We start from the raw sequence: 17,251 nt of genomic DNA, 5'->3' as shown, positions 1-17,251 counted from the left end.
AATTTTTTAAAAATAAGGATGACTAAAACATCTTACTCAACCCAATAATCTGAGAAGTCCATTCAGTAAACAGTCTTTCTGCACAAAGTACAAAACAAACTTTTTAAAAACTTCAATTATAATTGGTGTCCCTGAGCTTCTTGGAAATTTCTTGCACCCTGACATGCAAATGAGTAGAAATTATATAAACACTCCTCTAAAGTAGCTATCTTACATTATGGTACAGAGTTTTAAAGGAACATCAAAAATATAAAAACGAACATTATGTATTGTCTTCTTCACATGGTAGTAAATTCCAACAAAGGCTAATTACCTATTCACTCTCTAATTAAACTGAACTCTATAAAAACTATTAAGAACATTAGACCTCTCTTACCCTGAGCTCTTCAACATTTGGATACTCTGACAGCTTCAAGTTAGATGTATCAAGGCGGCGCTGATAATCTTCTAAGCGCTGGAAATGAGATAACATGGAGCCAGGGTTATTGCTCTGGTAAAGTAATGCTCAAATAGTATTGTAAACTGCTACTGAACCAGGGCACAATGACCGGTTAAATACCAGTTAAAGAAAAAAAAGTCTTTCCCTCTAATTTTCCAATAACTAAAACAGCTAGTATTTCAGGAAGATTTTTTTGTTTTTGTTTTGTGTTTTTAACCAGTCCCACATTTTCCACCCCTTGGTGCCCTTTATTGTTAAGCATTTTTTGCTCTTTACCTGTTTGTTCTCTGCCTCCTTGACAGCTTGATTCACATAATTTAGGATTTGACGACAGTGATCTGCTGCTTTCTTTACCTTTTCTCTTTCCTTTGGCCGTTCTGAAATTGGCCAAGATAGAAAAAAGAAACAAAGAAACAAAATGACCAAAACTTGATGAGAAGATAGAAAATGGAATTTGATTCCAATCCATTAAATCAGTGCTCTAATACTTTAGGATTTTTTTCTATCTAGTTGAAAAGTAATTTATAAGTTCAAAAATATCATGAGAGTCTCAGTAAATATCAAGTCACTAAACAGGTTTGAAAACATTTTTTCTTGGCAGTAAAGCTATAAAAATAGTACAGCAAAAGACTTCTGCTAACCACATTATTTTAAACAATAAAGAGTCAGGATGTAGAGCTCTATATATGAAACCATATTTATTTTAAGATACTATTGTTTGAAGAGTTCTCTGAATCCAAGTACCTCCATAAAAATATATTTCATCGAATGTGAAATCAGATTTAAGCCGAGGATAAAAGTAGTTTACAAAATCCACTTATTAAAAAGAAATTCAATGAAAGTATCTGATTGTCATACTCTTGCTAAGAATTTTTAAGGGATGTTAAAAATCAGTTTTCAAAGTTATAATTCTCCAGACAATAATAATCCAGTCACATTGCACAAATATAGTAAAACATAAAATTTAATGGCATTTTTAATAAGACAAAATCCTACTTATACATATAAGAAGTAAGCTATTGTTTCCAGAAAGAACTATAATTTTTGATTTCCTGATATGTATATTCAAATTCTGTGGCACAACATTAGATGAGTAAAAGTTTAGTTGCACTAAATTATTTAAAAAGCTATAAGCACATGACTCTAAAGAAGGACTGAAGAAAGCTAACTTTGTTTCAATTTTCACCAAATGAAAGTCAGTACTACAGTATTACAGTAAGTACTTTATACATGTCTGTAAGGCCTGAACAGAATCAAAGAGTCATACATAGGCAATTGAATCTAGAAGGACCCTTAAAAAGAACATTTAGTCCAATGTTTCCCAATTACCAGGGCTTGGCAAAATTCCACCGATTCATAAAACATTTACTAACAAAAGACTGTTACCGCTTAAAAACAGACTTTAAAAGCTTTAAAAAATTCTAATTCCTTTTCAGCAATTTTCTGTCCTCCCTTTTCTATTCTTACTTTTCTTTACCTTAGGCACCCAATCCCTGCCTTTGCAATATCTGTAATTGCTTAGGAGGATCCTCAGTAGATAATTCAAATATATTACAAGTCTAAACTATAGTTTGGGAAATGATTTAATCCAACTGTCTCTTCAGGACTTCCCTATTCCTCACCCTAATTTATAAAGAAAGAAAAAATTTCCCTTGATTTTGGTATAGTATGTACTACACTAGGATATGCCATTTTAAAGATGCCACAAAGTAGACTAAATAAATTACATTTTAATTGATAATTTTGTCATATCATTTGGCCAGTCAATAAATACTTACTAGGTGCCTACTACATGCTGAGCACTGTGCTAAGGAGAGGTGATCCAAAAAGAGGCAAAACAGTTCCTGCTCTCAAGGAGCTTACAATCTAATGGTGAGGAAAAAGCAAGCAAGCAAATAAGTAAAAACAAGCAAGCAAATGAGTACAAACAAGTTATATACATGATGAACATGAAATAATTAAAAGAGGGAAGGCATTAGAATTAAGAAAGGTGATCATTTTCTGAAGAAAGATGTATCAAACTTAGGGCACTCCCAAATACCTATAAAACTTCTAAAAGCTCTAGAACCAAAATAAAATGTAATTGGAAAATATTTAACAAAATAAATATATAATATATCATGAATAATGCTAACTTGTGGTTTTCCAAGTCAACATTAACTCAGAGAGATTGCTTTTGAATTTGATACCATTGCTATAAAAAATGGGATTTTAGCTATTAAAGTCAAAAGGTGGAGTCGAGGAAAAGCATTCTAGGAATGGAGGACAGTAGAGTATTATCCAGAGACAACAAATGAAATGACAGCCATAGGTCAATGTCACTGGGTCAAAGAGTATATGATGAGAAGTAAGGTATAAAAAGACTGAAAAGGTAGGAGGAGGGGATGAAGAGCTTTGAATACTGAATAAAGCCTTTTGTATTTGATCTTTGAGGTGACAGGAAATCACTGAAGTTGAATGAACTGGAATGGGGTGATAAGTGGAGGGTAATATTGTTGGATCTGTACTTTAAATGGCCTGGAAGAGAACTGGGGTTGGGGGTGGAGGGTCAAAGAATTATAGGTCATAGTATGGATGAAAAATAGGGTTTGGTGAAAGAAAGCAGAGAATAAAGAAGAGAAAGTAGCCTAGTGGAGGGGTCAAAGGATTAGTGGATTCAATTTGGTAAGGGAAAGCAGAAGAAAACAAGTGTGCAGATAAAAGGGCACTATGTGAGACTAACAAACAGGAGGCAGTATTTTGTGCCTTTCTCCATTTAAGTGGGAATACTGTACCTGTATATTTAGCAATATTATCCAGCAGAAGGGGATATTTAGTGAGCCTCTGCATTTGAGTAGGAATAATATCCTTTAGCTGCAGTCGACGGCATAGTGGATTACTCTCAGCATCCTAAAATTAAATAGCATAAAATTAAGCTGCAATTGTCATTTATATTAAAGTTGTAATTATTTGAACATGTAAAATTTACCTATCTCATGTATGTATGTGTGTGTGCGTGTATACACACACACACACACACACACACACACACACACGAAATACATTTCCACTAATTGAGGCAAAAGATGCCAAGATATATCACCAATATTTCATAAACCTATTATTTTTAATCAAATATGGGAAGAACAGAATCACTAAACTGTTAAACCAATGGCTCCATTCCTACATTACAGACACCTATCATCACCTGTAATAAAGTGAAGTCACTGCTTTCTAGGGATACTATCAATTTCATATTAAAAATTAAGAATCTGTATCTTTTTTTTTCAAAATTAAACTATATTTTATTTTGTTTGATATTTCCCATGATAAATTACTGAGCTGATGTGGTATTTTTTTCATTGAAATGAGTATAACACACAAAACATCTACATCATTCTCTTTTTCAAAGCATATGCCTTTAATTGTGTTTTCCTGAGTCAGACTTTTGTTCTACTACTTTCACCCTAGCACCCCAATGGATGCAAACTACTTCTTGATACATACATCAATAGCACTGCTGAACATCTGTAGCAGGTGTCTTGAATCTTAATTATTAATAATTCTTTTTATCAAAGTATTATTGAACACTTCACAATGTTAATATTCTACCCTCCAGAAATGATTTAATGACGATAATCTAGGGCTGGAAATAATCTTGATATAGGGCCAGTGCCAGACACAATTCTAGTAAGTGATTTAATCTTAATTATACTCCTAGTTTATCCTAGCTTTGTTAAGAGCCAGAGCTGGCGCTAGTTCTTACTGCTGACTCAGCAGTTTAATTCACCTGCACAAAAGTCTGGAATCGAGAGTCCTTTTTCTGACGAGATTTGATCATTTCCAGGGCAAAAGGCTGGTTACTACAGAAGGTGGCAGCTGCATGTTTCAACTTCTCCTCTCCTGATCCACTGAACTGTGCCAAGAATGTAAGGAAACAATAGAGAAGGGATAATAAGACAACACAACACAAGGCAAGACCAACACAAGGCAAGATGATGAACCAAAAGTCCCTTTTCCCTGGAAGTATTTTCAAGTGATCACAGATGTAGATTAACTATTTATTTACAAGGGAGAAGGAGAGAAACTTTTATCCATAAAAAATAAAATCCTTTTCATTCCACTAAAATAAGCAGGTCTTTCCTTATTATCTAAGATCTTGATTTTAGAAGATCAATTTGTCAATCAATAAATATTTATTTATAAAAATTCACAGACTGAGTCGAAAGGGAGTTCAAGAATCATCTCTATTTAATTCTGTCATGGCTTAAAGGTGAGGAGACCCAAGTCCAAAGTGGTTTAAGTGATCTATCCAAGATCTTGCTTGACAGTTGCCTCTTCTGTAAATGACACATAAGTACAATGCAGAGAAAAGTTTGTTCTTCAGTAGCATGGAACACCAAATACACTACTGTTCTGGGGTGGCAAAGTTTTAATTAATTTTTCTAGGTATTAAGAGTTTTGTTATCTATTCCTCTTTCTAAACTGTCTATTCCAGGTATCCTTTGCCAGTTCATCAACCATATCAGGTCTCCTAACTATAAGTCTCTTCCCAAATTCTGTATTGACCTTCTCTTTTCCTTCTTGACTCTCTCTTGGTAACTCCATTGTCTTGTAAGGACTATTATCTCAATGAAGAGGATTCCCAGATAAACAAATTCTGCTGCCATATTTCTCTTGATCTTACTATCTTTCCCCTAAATCTTTTTTTTTTCCCCCAAAAGGTTTCCTTTTAGACTCCAATCAAGTGCTAACTTCAGCATGGAGCTTTTCCTGACTCCTTATCTTCTTGCCTTCCATTGCTGCCTTTCCCTGTAAGCTTATCTTGCATTAGGCTTTTTATGTATGTTTTGTACATATATAGATTTGTATAAACCTTATTTCTCTTGTTAGAATGTAAGCTGTTTGAGAAAAAGAATCATTATGTTTTTGTTTTTTTGAGCTAGATGGTAATGCGATAGAGGACTGGGTCTGGGATCAGGAAAACCTGAGTTCAAATTTGGCCTGGTAACCTTGAGCAAGTCATTTGAATGCAGTTTCCTCACTGTAAAATGGGGATAATAATAGCAACTACATCACATGATTATTGTGAGGATCAAAAGGGATAATATATGTAGAACATTTAGCACACTGCCTAGCACACAGTAGGTTCAACATAAATGCCTACTTTTTCAACATCCATCCCTACTTCCATTGTATCCCTGGCACATAGTACAGAGCTTAGATAACAGTAAATGCTTAATAAGTGCTTGTTGGTTGATTGATATTGCTACTTCCCTCCCTACATTCTATGAGACAAAATTATCTTCATTTTTCACTTGTTGGGGTAATATGAATATTTCAACACAAATATTCTGGATATATATGCATGTTTTGATGGAATGTAGGAATTGGAGTCATGCAGATAAACAATTTTAGCCAACTTATTCCATTTTACCCAATACTCTTTGGAAGACAAATAACTCATCTTTTAAAATAAATGAATAATAGCACTCTATTTGAACACTTAATATGACACAACCAACACAATTCAGGTTTATAAAGTAAGGGAGTTTACATATTATAGGAAATATTATATTTGTTTAACTTCTATTCTTATCACAAATCAACTGGTTCCAAAAATATTCATAGTAAAAATCTTTACCCAGATCAATAAATCTTCTCCAATCTCATCAATTACAGAAGTCTCATTCCTCTTTCGAACAGCTTTCATTTGTTCATTCAACCCAACTTGAAAAAAGCAAGAGAAAAAAAAAAATTGTCAATTTAATCATAAGTTTAAACTTTAATAAATATTTATTAAAGGTCTAATATGTTCTCAGCTACATTCTGGAAAAAACAACAATTACATTTGGTAAATGGATAGGAGAGATATACACCAAGTGCTACGTGAGGTCTGAAGCAAGAAAGATAATATTGAGTCAAAGAAGAAGAAATTTGTGAAAGTCTTCATGAGATAGAACTTTGAGCTGGACCTTAAAGGATGGTTAGGATTTCATGACTGGAGAAAGGTGTGTAGAGAAGCAGTATGAATAAAGGAAAATTTCAAATGAGTCTTCATGGCATGGGTAAACTAACTGGTCAATAGTTCACTACAATGCAGTATATATAATGAATGGGGAGTAGTGAAAGGTAATGACAGAAAAATAATGTGTTGCCAGGTCTTGGAAGACCAGGTTAAAAACTTTTAACTTTATTCCATTAAAGTTAAAACTAAACTTTATAAATAGGTAATGGAGAAATTGGGAAGCATTTTGAGCAAAAGAATAACGTGATCAGGTTTGCAAATAAGTAAAATTACTATGGCAGCAGTAGAAAGAACAGAATGAAAGGAGATAATAAGCCCAGGGAGACAAACAACAGATAGTAAACTGAAAGAACTTGAAAACTAACTAGTTGGGTGAAAAGAGTAAAAAGCCAAAGTCATACCAAAACCAAATTTTTGAAAATAGTTGGATAGTATCTGTCACTGACAAAGATAACAGAAAGAAAGGTTGGGGAAATAAACTCAGTTTAGCTTTATGTATCTATGTTGGTTTGTAGTTTTTAAGTGGAAGCATCCTATTTACAAGTAGAGATATAAGACAGAGAAAGATCAGAGCTTGAGATACAAATTTGGGAGTGATTTGCATGGAGGTTACTGGAATAAGATGGATCACTAAATGATATAGTGTAGACAAGGTAAGAAGGCTGACAACAGAATTCTGAAAAAATATTAGTATTCAATTTATTTCATCTTGAATTTTTAGAGTAGCTTCTCTTATTTTTAAAAAGAATCTGCACATTAAGTTAACAAACCTAGCCACCAATAAGCATTTATAGAAGATAGGACTCTATACTCTTCCTAGAAATAGCTATGAATTTAGTCAAAATGCACACTGTTCAAATCAAGAGGAATTTAGCCAAAAAGACACACTATTCAAATCAAAAGGTTTTTCTTTATAGATTTGCTCTTGTTTCCTTTCAGCCATCATCTTTCTTTGTTCACACCCTATGGCTCCAGTGATCAAGCTCAGCGTTAGCTCTCTTACTGTGAAGCTGAAGAATCTCTTCTAGATTGGAGAAGATTCTTCTCAGTTCTGACGATGACAGAATCCCCTCTCGGGATACTCGCTGGTAGAACACCTGATCTAGAACTTTCAGTGTCCGGACATGAGCTCGCTCTGTGTAGAACAACTCTGCACAGAAGAGAAGGGGCAATTTCAGTCAAGAAAAGGTCCTATTATGCCAAGGAAGTTTCTAACAAGCAGAAGCCAGAGCTTAGGAAGGTCAGTTACAGAACATACAATTCAATTTACAGAGGATATATTACTTATGTACTCAATAGCTTTCACTCTGTGAAAGTGTTTCAGCTGTTTATTCATAGTGGCTCAGGTTAAATACCTATTTGATGTTATAGGCTAAGAGTCAGGAGACCTGAGTTGACTATTCCTGCTGTCTCAAATGATTGTGAGAAAGACTGGAGGGAAATCATTTAGTCTCTCTGGGCCTCAGTCTCCTCATCTCCAAGCTGGGATGATGAAAGGAATCTACCATTTGTGACATTAGGTAAGGGACTTCACCTTCCTGAGACCCAGTTTCCTAATGTTGTATTGAATTGAATAATGTTTAGAAAACATTTGGCAAACCTTAAAACAATCAACAGTAATAATATAATAACCTATAATATGAAAATGAAAATTATAATGCTTCTCCTTCCAATTCTGAAAGAGTTGTTGTAAGGACGAAATGGAATCATGCAAATAAAAGAAATATATAATTATCAGGTAAGGTAAGGGCAGCTAGGTGGTAGCTAGCATGGACACAGCACCAGCCCCCAAATCTGAAGACATCTTCCTGAGTTCAAATCTGGCTGAGATACTAAATGTGTGGTACTGGAAAAATCATTTAATTCTGTTTGCCTCAGTTTTCTTAACCATAAAATTTGAAGGAGGAAATGGCAAACTATTAAAGAATCTTTCCCAAGAAAACCTCAAATTGGGTCACCAAAAATTGGGCACAACTGAAAAACGACTGAAAAACAAAAAACATAATTTACTTGAATATTGATAATTAGGGAGAGAGACAAACTGTGATTTCAGTGTCTTGGGCAACTCTCAGGTAAGAAAACTAATTCGCCCAAGTGTAATTGGCATCTTCTTTGCAACTTACAATCTTAGAGAACTGCCCAGAGAGCATGAGAGGTTTAGTGACCTGTCCACAATCCCAAACACATCATCTCAGCCTAAAGAGGTGGGAATTGAGGCCAGGTTTTCCTGAGACTAGATTACTCTTTCCTTAATCACAAGGTCTACTGATGAAGAGGAAGCATTCACCATTTGCATAGCATCATTTTAAATTTCTGAATTTTTAAGCTAACAATAATCACTGATACCATAATTAACTTTTTAACAGAACATTATTGCTTTATCATAACTTTAATACCATAAATTTATAGGTTTTGCATCAAACTTAAGTTCCATTAATTATTATGATTAAAAGACTATGCTAGAATATGTGTGATTTTACCACATCAGATGCTCCGTGATGAGCACCTCTCCATGCTTAAGTAGATGGTCTTCATTAACTGCTTTGACATAACAGAAAAAGTCATTATCTGGGGATAATAGTCTTCTCTAAACTCAGCAATGCAAGTCTTTGGACAACAGAATTTGTTGCCTATATTCCAGTTCTATATTCCTGGGCCTTCCAGATTAGTAGAATATGCTGGAGAGGGTCTGTTGGCATTGACGCTGTTAAGCATAAATTGCTTAAATGTCAAATTGGGGTAAGACTTCAGTGACAGTAGATGTGAGTTATGGATTTAAAATGGGTCCTATTCAGAAGTGACAATATTTTCTGGTTATACTTTTCTGTCTGTACATTCTATATCATAATAAATGGATAGCTGAGTGGCATAGCAGAAGGCACTAAAGTCAGGAAGATACAAGTTAAAATCTAACTTTAGACAACAGCAGTATGACCTTGGACAAGTCATCTAAGCACTGGTTTACTTGGCTTCCTCATCTGTAAAGTCGTGTTAGCAACACAGCACTTATTTCACAGGGTTATTGTAGGAAACAAATGAAACAATGTTTGTAAAGTATTTAGTACTATGCCTGGTATATAGTAGGCACTATGCAAACATTAGTTGTTATTATTATTGTTGTTGTTAAAATAGGAGCCTTTTCCACTTGAAGTAGAAAAGGGTAACTTATTCTAATTATGTTCTAAAGATTATGAATAGTCTTGATATGCTTGTCACAACTACATGGTCTAGTCAACAAAGTACTATCTAATGATACAGAAGACCTACAGCATCCACTCCTACTAACAATGCGTCCCTAATTAAGTCTTCCCAAGTTCTCAGCTGGCTTCATCTATAAAAATGGGGATATTGATACTTTACCCAACTGAAAACAGAGAACTAGACCAGATGAAAACTTGAGATCATTTGCATCTATAAGATTTACAATTCACTGTATTCTAAAGATTGCCTTTTGATTTAAGATTAATAATAACCAAACATTTAGAGATGGACAGTACTTTTAGGGTCCATTTTGCCTAATCTTATTATATGAGGCTAGAGGAAACTGACAGAGTCCAAAGATGAAAAGGCCACCTTATTCCTACAGAACATGATAAAAGGTCAAGAAGAAAAATGATTAAACGTACCATTGATCACTTCCTGCCGTTTGATCTCACAAGGTTTTAGCCCCAAGAGCACCTCTCTGCTAACAAGCTGCTGCCAATTTGGTGGATCTGTTTCTAAGTCATTTTCAAACTGCTCATCTTCACTCTGACTTTCCCCAAAAGCTATACTATCAAGCCTAGAATAGAGAAAATCAAACTTATTTAAGATGTAATAAGCAAACAAGGAAATAAAATGAGTTTTAAAAATAGTAGCCATTAGTGATATTAAAATATATCTATCTTAATACATGTCTTTGCTGTAAGCTATTTAAAATGAATACTCACTTCCGAAAAGATTTTGGTGTTCCATGTTCAGGGAACCTAAACAATTAAAAAAAAAAAAAAAAACACCATGAAAAAATTGTGGATTGATACCATGTGAAATGAGTAGAACCAAGAAAACTGATTTATACAATGACTACAATATAAAGGAAAATAGCCTTTAAACTTCTAATAATAGCCTTGACCAATACAACAACTAATCAATTCAATTAACTTCAGAAGAAGCATACTTCTCCACTTTTTTGGCACAGAAATTAAGTAGTAGACTAAATGTGAAGAGCTATATATTTTCAGACATGGTGAATATATTTCATTGCTTTGCTTGAATATACTTAAGTGTTACCAGAAAAGAACTGTTGCTAGGGAAGGGGAAGGGGAAGAGAAAGAGAAAAGGGGAAGGGGAAGGGGAAGGGAAAGGGGAAGGGGAAAGGGGAAGGGGAAGGGGAAGGGGAAGGGGAAGGGGAAGGGGAAGGGGAAGGAAAGAAGAGCATCAATGCAAAACTAAATAAATACATAGAAAAAGGCATAAAGAATCAGGAGAGAAGTAGGGCAATTTTATTACTTTCATGTTAAATTCAATGTAGACTTAAAAAAAAAATTCTTATGTAATGAAAATCTACAATTTCATATATAATTTTCATTTTTTGTTCTTTGAATATTGAAATACTCAATATGTGGTGCTGTTGGTCAAGTTCATAATAATAAAAGAAGATGAAGAAGAAATCTGTCTTACACATTCAGTTAAAGTATAGGCATCAATAAGATAAGCAATTTTTCTGAATATTATAATAGTGTAATTTTATCTTTTCTTGGAGTTTCAATATTGGAGCAGTTTGGAAGAAAATTTCTAAAAAGCTATTTGTAAGGAAGAGTGGATATCCACCAAATCACATTTGTACATTTACAAATTTAAAAAGATCATATTGTTCATAGGCAATTAAACAATGCCTTAAACTCTCAATGACTGGGTATCCATCATTACCTTTCTATTTCACCTTCCTCCTCCTGCAATTGGTCTAATGGTGGAGCTGGAAAATCAAAGACTGTATTAGGAGTTCGTGGTGTACCATCTGTAGAATCTCCGGAAGCTGGTCCTTCTCCAATCTGTTTTGACCCTAAAAAGAGAGATCAAGCTTTTAAATGGCATTTGTAGTACCAAAGCAATATGTTTGTCAAACACATATTTCTTTTAAAGGAATCCAATCTCATCTTTCAAAACACGTAAAAGATTGAGACAAGAAATATCTTAGATATTCAATTCTACCTTGAGTAATTTAGGAAAAAATTTCTAAGGTCTATGAATAGTCCAGATTTGAGCAATTTAAAAGTTACCACTTTTTGATAATTTTAAAAAAAAAAAAAGATTCAAACTAAATAATTATGAAGGGGAGTTAATTCTTGATCACTATAATCTTACAGAAAAGATTTCTTAATAACCAAGATTCTTAAACATGTTACCCTACAGTATCAATTTACCCATTTCATTCTCTTTTCCTCCATCTTGGGAGGCACTAGTCCCTGAAGTCAAAGAAGACATGGGATTAGGAGGCATATACATAACATCTGCTGCATCACTGGAGATCCCACTCTGGCGTAACTTGGCAGAGTCCTGAGGTTCAGGACTCACTGATGAGGGTGTGGATAAGTGCTTAGGATGGCGTTGTTTTTGTAATTCCATGGCTCTGCCAACTGAACAGAGAGAAACTAATTAGAAATCAGGGAGGTCAATGAATGAAATTCTGTTTGTTTGTTTTTTTCCTAATTCAAGGAAGTATTTTCTCAATAAAAGTGAAAATGAGCTTTATATAAATATCTTATATTATCTGAAACCCCAAGAAGGGATGAGAATCTATTTGCAAAAATGTCTCAAGCAGTCATATGTTATTTGGATTGGTCTCACTTCTAACTTCTCTCTATTAAAACATCCTAGTGAAATAAATATCTGATTTGCCAAATGGCAAACAATGGAGAATGGAGCATTTTCAAAAGCAACATACTTGCACTGCTGTCATGACGGCTTGGCCTCCTTGGGGGTCCTAAAATGCTTGGGAATCCTCTTCTCTTTACTTTTTCTTCGCCTTCCCTATCTTTCTTTATACTTTGCTATAGATGACAAACAATCAAAAAATTAAAAGACACACACACACACACACACACACACACACATTTTTCATATTCATTTTCTCTTGGTCCTTGAAAATAAAAATTGCATCTCAAAAGTTAGGTAAAAATTAAAATGAATATAAAGAATTATACACATTAATTTATTATTCACTTATATTTAAGAGTAAAGTATTTAAGTAAATGCACAGAATGATGTAGAAAGATCTACTGATGATTAAATGAATTGGTATCAATAGTACTAATAAAGCCACATTATAGAACTGATCTTTTGCTGTTACAGATTTATTTCAATTCATATGTTGTATCTATATACTAGAATATATATAAGGCTCGTTGATGGTAGGGATTATCTCACTTTTGTATTTGAAATAGCAGTGTCTAGTACATAGCAAGTACATAATAAAAGCCTTTTTCAGTAATAAGCTAAAGTTAAGTAAAAAAAAATTTAGTATTTATAGAGTTTACTATGTGCTATATATTATGCTAAATACTAGGAATACAAAAAAAAGTAAAAACATTATCCTCACCCTCAATGAGCTCATATTTTAATCATAGAGACAACATGCAAATTAACTAAATACATATAAGGCAGTGTAAATGGGAAGTCATTTATTCTATCCAAGTTATCCTCCAAATACGTGCAACTGATCTCAAGAGCACTAGGGAAGAAAAAACATATGGATCAATATAAATTCAATCACTCTATCAGCTCTAAGTACATGCCCTACTAATGGAAAGTTACTAATATCTTAGAATCACAGAAATGTAGAGTTAAAAAGCAACTTTGCGATTATTTCATTGAATTTTCTTTTATAGATAAAAATACTAGATGAGTAGCCCATAGAGGTCAACTACCTTCCCCTAGGGTCATAGACAGGATTAGAATCTCGATTTTCTAACTCTAAATCCAATGTTCCTTCCTATTTCTCCCACATTGCTTCTTTTATACAAAAAATAACGTTACCGTGCAGACAAGAACATGTTCCCACTGGTGAAAAACAAAACAACATGTACTTGGCTTTAGTGAGCACACAGTTACTAAGAGATGTCTATCATTCATGACATTTACTCATGCTATGAACTGAATCAATTTCTGTCCATAGGGTCAAGAAACTTAAATTAAACCATTTTTATAGCTTTAATGATAAATATAATTATTAAAAATTGGATCTGAATATTGAGGCTAGACAGAGAAATTGAAAATTAATCCACACATTAAGAGCCAAATAGAATGATTAGTCAGTATCAAAGATAAAATGCCACACAGAACAGAAATATCTTAAAGGATGGTTTCTGAAGATAAAAAGAGGATTGACAACATGTCAAATTTTAGGAAAAAATGAATAAATAGAGCAGAGAAGGATGGGTTGAATTAAAACAAGGATGTAGACGACCAAATTTGCTGGAGAATATTCTCACTTAATAATGTACACAGCCAATGAAAGAATCTTGGAGGGAAAAGAGGGGGAATATAAAATATATAAACATATACATATATGTGTACATGTGTGTGTATATATGTATACACACACATACATACACACACACACATAATGAGGAAAATTAAACAAACAAAAATAAAAAGTAGAGATCCACATAGAAGTGCAGAAATCCCCTTTATGCCATTTGTACCTTGATTTTTGGCAGAAATCCAATGCGACCTCGCTTATGCTCCAAATTCCGAGGCTCTTTTACTCTGACTCCCAAATGTTTCATGTACATGAGGATCACATATTGCATTGTTGAACTAGAAGAGAAAAGGTTAACTCAATTGCTATTTCTGATAGGAAAAGTAACAGAATAAAGGTGTGAGTGGACTTTGTAAACCTGTGGGCAATATGCCTAAGCCAATAAATGAAGCATAAATAATAATCTATAGCTATAAAGAAAAAAAAATCCACTTATGAAGTAATTAGGAAGTCTCTTTATAAAGATATGCCACTAGAGGGAGACTATTATATTACTTATAAATCACAAAGAATGAATCACAAATTAGGATTTGGAGTTTTCTTACTACTCCATTAAAAATGCAGGAAAATGAATGTATTACCTCTTATCTTCTTCAACAGCCTGAGCTGTCATCCTACAAACAAGAAACAGTTTAGAAACAGTAAATTACAATTTAATAAGCTATCTTTTCATCATTTAACACTGATACTTACAAATCAAAACAGTAAATCAAATCAGCCATGATACTAAATTCCTAGTACACAGAATTTGGTGCCAGGGAGAGTCTCATACAGTGAGGCTAAAGTCTTTTTATCTTTATTTCATTAACTATACATGGCTTATTCTAAGTATCCTAGAAAATTTAAACCACAACAGATAATATTTGAAAAAATATTTTTTATTCATTTTAAACAAAAATTCTCAGAATATCAGGACAGGAAATCATTAACATTTCTCTCTCTCTCTCTCTCTCTCACACACACACACACACACATTTTTGCTTTTTCATACTGATTTTTTCAATTAAGTCTTTCTTATATTGTGATAAAAGAAAGCTTCATTATGTAATATGCTTACTTACAATAATTCTTCAATTTTGGTAATGATCTGCTCTGCACATGCTCGTTCTTTCTCCAAGATTACACGGTCACGGTCTCGTTCTGCATCAAGTTTGGTCAGCTCACTTTCAGCTAAGGTTAGCCCCATACTACGTTTCTGCCTGAAGAGAATGAGATAAATGCCATAGGAGGACACTTAAGAATAACTATCTACCTTTGGGGATGTTTGAACTTTGTCCGTCTAGCTAACTAGAAGGAAAATGCCATATAGCTGCATGCTCCAAACTGATGTCACTTGGAATGCTGGGGGAAAAACTCTGAAGACAACCATACATCAGAATACAGATATTATGTCCCTGAAGGCATACACTTCTCATAGACAAAACAGAGATCTGAAATTTTAAGCATCTGAATGAATGGCATTTTGGCATGTCAGTTCTAATCCACTTGCAAACAGAGAACCTAGATGTTTTAGATTGGTTTGAACTATGCCCCTAAAGCTAAGGTGCAGAGGTTCTATTTAAAACAATCTCTAATGATCAAATTAATTACAATCTGCCAATATACAGACCTAAAATCTTCCAAATGTTTCTGAACTTCAGGATAAACTTTATCTTGCATAGTTTGGACATAATGTCGGTGCAAATCTTCAGGAATAAGTTCTGGCCTTCTCTTCTCTAAAGGAAAATAAGAAAATAATTATTTGTATTGTCTGAGTGATATACACCAGAGGACAAAAAGATTCATACTACCTCTTATGTTAAGTACAATCTAAAATTATTTATTAAAAACTTTACCTCATAGTTTTTCAGCTTTGGGTCTGAACTTTTGAAACAAACCTGATGACAAACTATTATCTTTCCTCCAAATTAAATAAATCCACTTGAAATGACCTTGTAAAGAAATTACTTGGAAATTTCTCAAAAACAACCACCACAACAACAGCTTTTATATATAATTTAAGGTTTACAAAGCACTTTAGAAATACTAGGTAATTTGATTCTCACAAAAACCCTTGGAGGTGGGTGCTATTATTATCTTCATTTTACAGATTAGAATACTGAGACAGACAATGGTTAAATAACTTAGCCAGGATCACAAAGCTAGTAAATGTCTAAGACCAGATTTTAAATCAAGTTTTACTGACTTTAGATACAGTGTTCCATCTACTGCACCTCCTACTAACTCTATATGTCTTATTCTCTGAGACTTGTGATATCACAGATTTACTTACCCAGGTCTAGAGATATTTCATCTGGAACAGAAACCTTCAAGTGCTTTTAAAAAATAAGGGGTGGGAGGGAGGGAGGGAAAAGGGAGAAAAGGAAAAAAAAAGCTAAGAAACAGCAGTGTATCTTTTCAACAAATGTGTATCAAACACACACACACACACACACACACACACACACACAGAGTGTGATATAAACTAGATTCTATAAGCTCCTTAGTGCTTAATACAGTACATATTATACATGATCAATATTTGTGGAATTATAAACATACTCTGATCTATGCTTATTGCAAATATTATATTATTTTCTTTGCAAGACTTAAAAATAACAGAAGAATAGTTTAAGTTCTAACACTTACCCACATAATGTTAAAATACCGCGAGAAAGGAGTCATACTTTGGGTGAACTATTATGGAGCATATTTGGGTTTTTTATATTTGACCTATCAAATATTTTCCTTTAGGGGGAAAAAACTCATTTGGGGGATTTTGAATCCGATATATTTTCAAGGTACTTATAACAAACATTATATTTTGGTTATTTTGTTTTCCTAGTCATTTTGCTATTTAAGTTCACAGAGCTTATGCTTCAGAAGAAAAGAGTCAGATGATTTTACTACAATATAAAACTATGCATCCTACCCAGTTCTAATCATGAGAAAATACATCATCTGCTGAGAATGCATCAACTCACACCTCATTGTTACCTGCAATAACCTTTACCCCACTGATCTGAGAGCAGGAGAGCAACCAATGTCTCCCAAAGCCACTATTTAAATATGGTTCACAGACTAGCCATCTTTTCATTTCCCATCTATGTCTACCTTCTGAACTTCATCACCCATTGCTTATCAGTTTCATTTTGTGTATTGCCTTCCTCATTTAGGTTGTAAGATCTTTGACAACAGACACTACCTTTCTTTTTCATATTTATATCCCCAGTGGTTAGCCCAATGCCTGGCACAGAATGAGCACTTAATAAATGTCTACTGAGTAACTTAATTATTCCAATGCATA

At 33.7% G+C, this 17,251-nt stretch overlaps 1 protein-coding gene across 2 annotated transcripts in view; it reads right to left on the bottom strand.

Moving 5' to 3' along the window:
- The window catches only part of ARHGEF12 (Rho guanine nucleotide exchange factor 12), a 164,226-nt gene that overhangs the window by 20,161 nt on the left and 126,814 nt on the right, over nt 1–17,251 (bottom strand). For both annotated transcript variants that reach the window (XM_031960156.1, XM_031960157.1), the window contains 16 exons: nt 16,238–16,280; nt 15,575–15,680; nt 15,027–15,164; nt 14,547–14,579; nt 14,129–14,243; nt 12,370–12,475; nt 11,849–12,061; nt 11,355–11,487; nt 10,376–10,411; nt 10,073–10,227; nt 7,450–7,596; nt 6,063–6,148; nt 4,209–4,334; nt 3,214–3,328; nt 716–816; nt 377–454 (listed from right to left, as the gene is read on the bottom strand). In XM_031960156.1, coding sequence (XP_031816016.1) covers nt 377–454; nt 716–816; nt 3,214–3,328; nt 4,209–4,334; nt 6,063–6,148; nt 7,450–7,596; nt 10,073–10,227; nt 10,376–10,411; nt 11,355–11,487; nt 11,849–12,061; nt 12,370–12,475; nt 14,129–14,243; nt 14,547–14,579; nt 15,027–15,164; nt 15,575–15,680; nt 16,238–16,280 — 1,731 coding nt within the window. The remainder of the gene's footprint in view (nt 1–376; nt 455–715; nt 817–3,213; nt 3,329–4,208; nt 4,335–6,062; nt 6,149–7,449; nt 7,597–10,072; nt 10,228–10,375; nt 10,412–11,354; nt 11,488–11,848; nt 12,062–12,369; nt 12,476–14,128; nt 14,244–14,546; nt 14,580–15,026; nt 15,165–15,574; nt 15,681–16,237; nt 16,281–17,251) is intronic.

Source organism: Sarcophilus harrisii, chromosome 3, assembly GCF_902635505.1.
Source record: "Sarcophilus harrisii chromosome 3, mSarHar1.11, whole genome shotgun sequence".
NCBI classification, from domain to species: Eukaryota; Metazoa; Chordata; class Mammalia; order Dasyuromorphia; family Dasyuridae; genus Sarcophilus; species Sarcophilus harrisii.
Note: the sequence above shows the minus strand (reverse complement) of the source record. Positions and strands in the feature narration are given on the sequence as shown.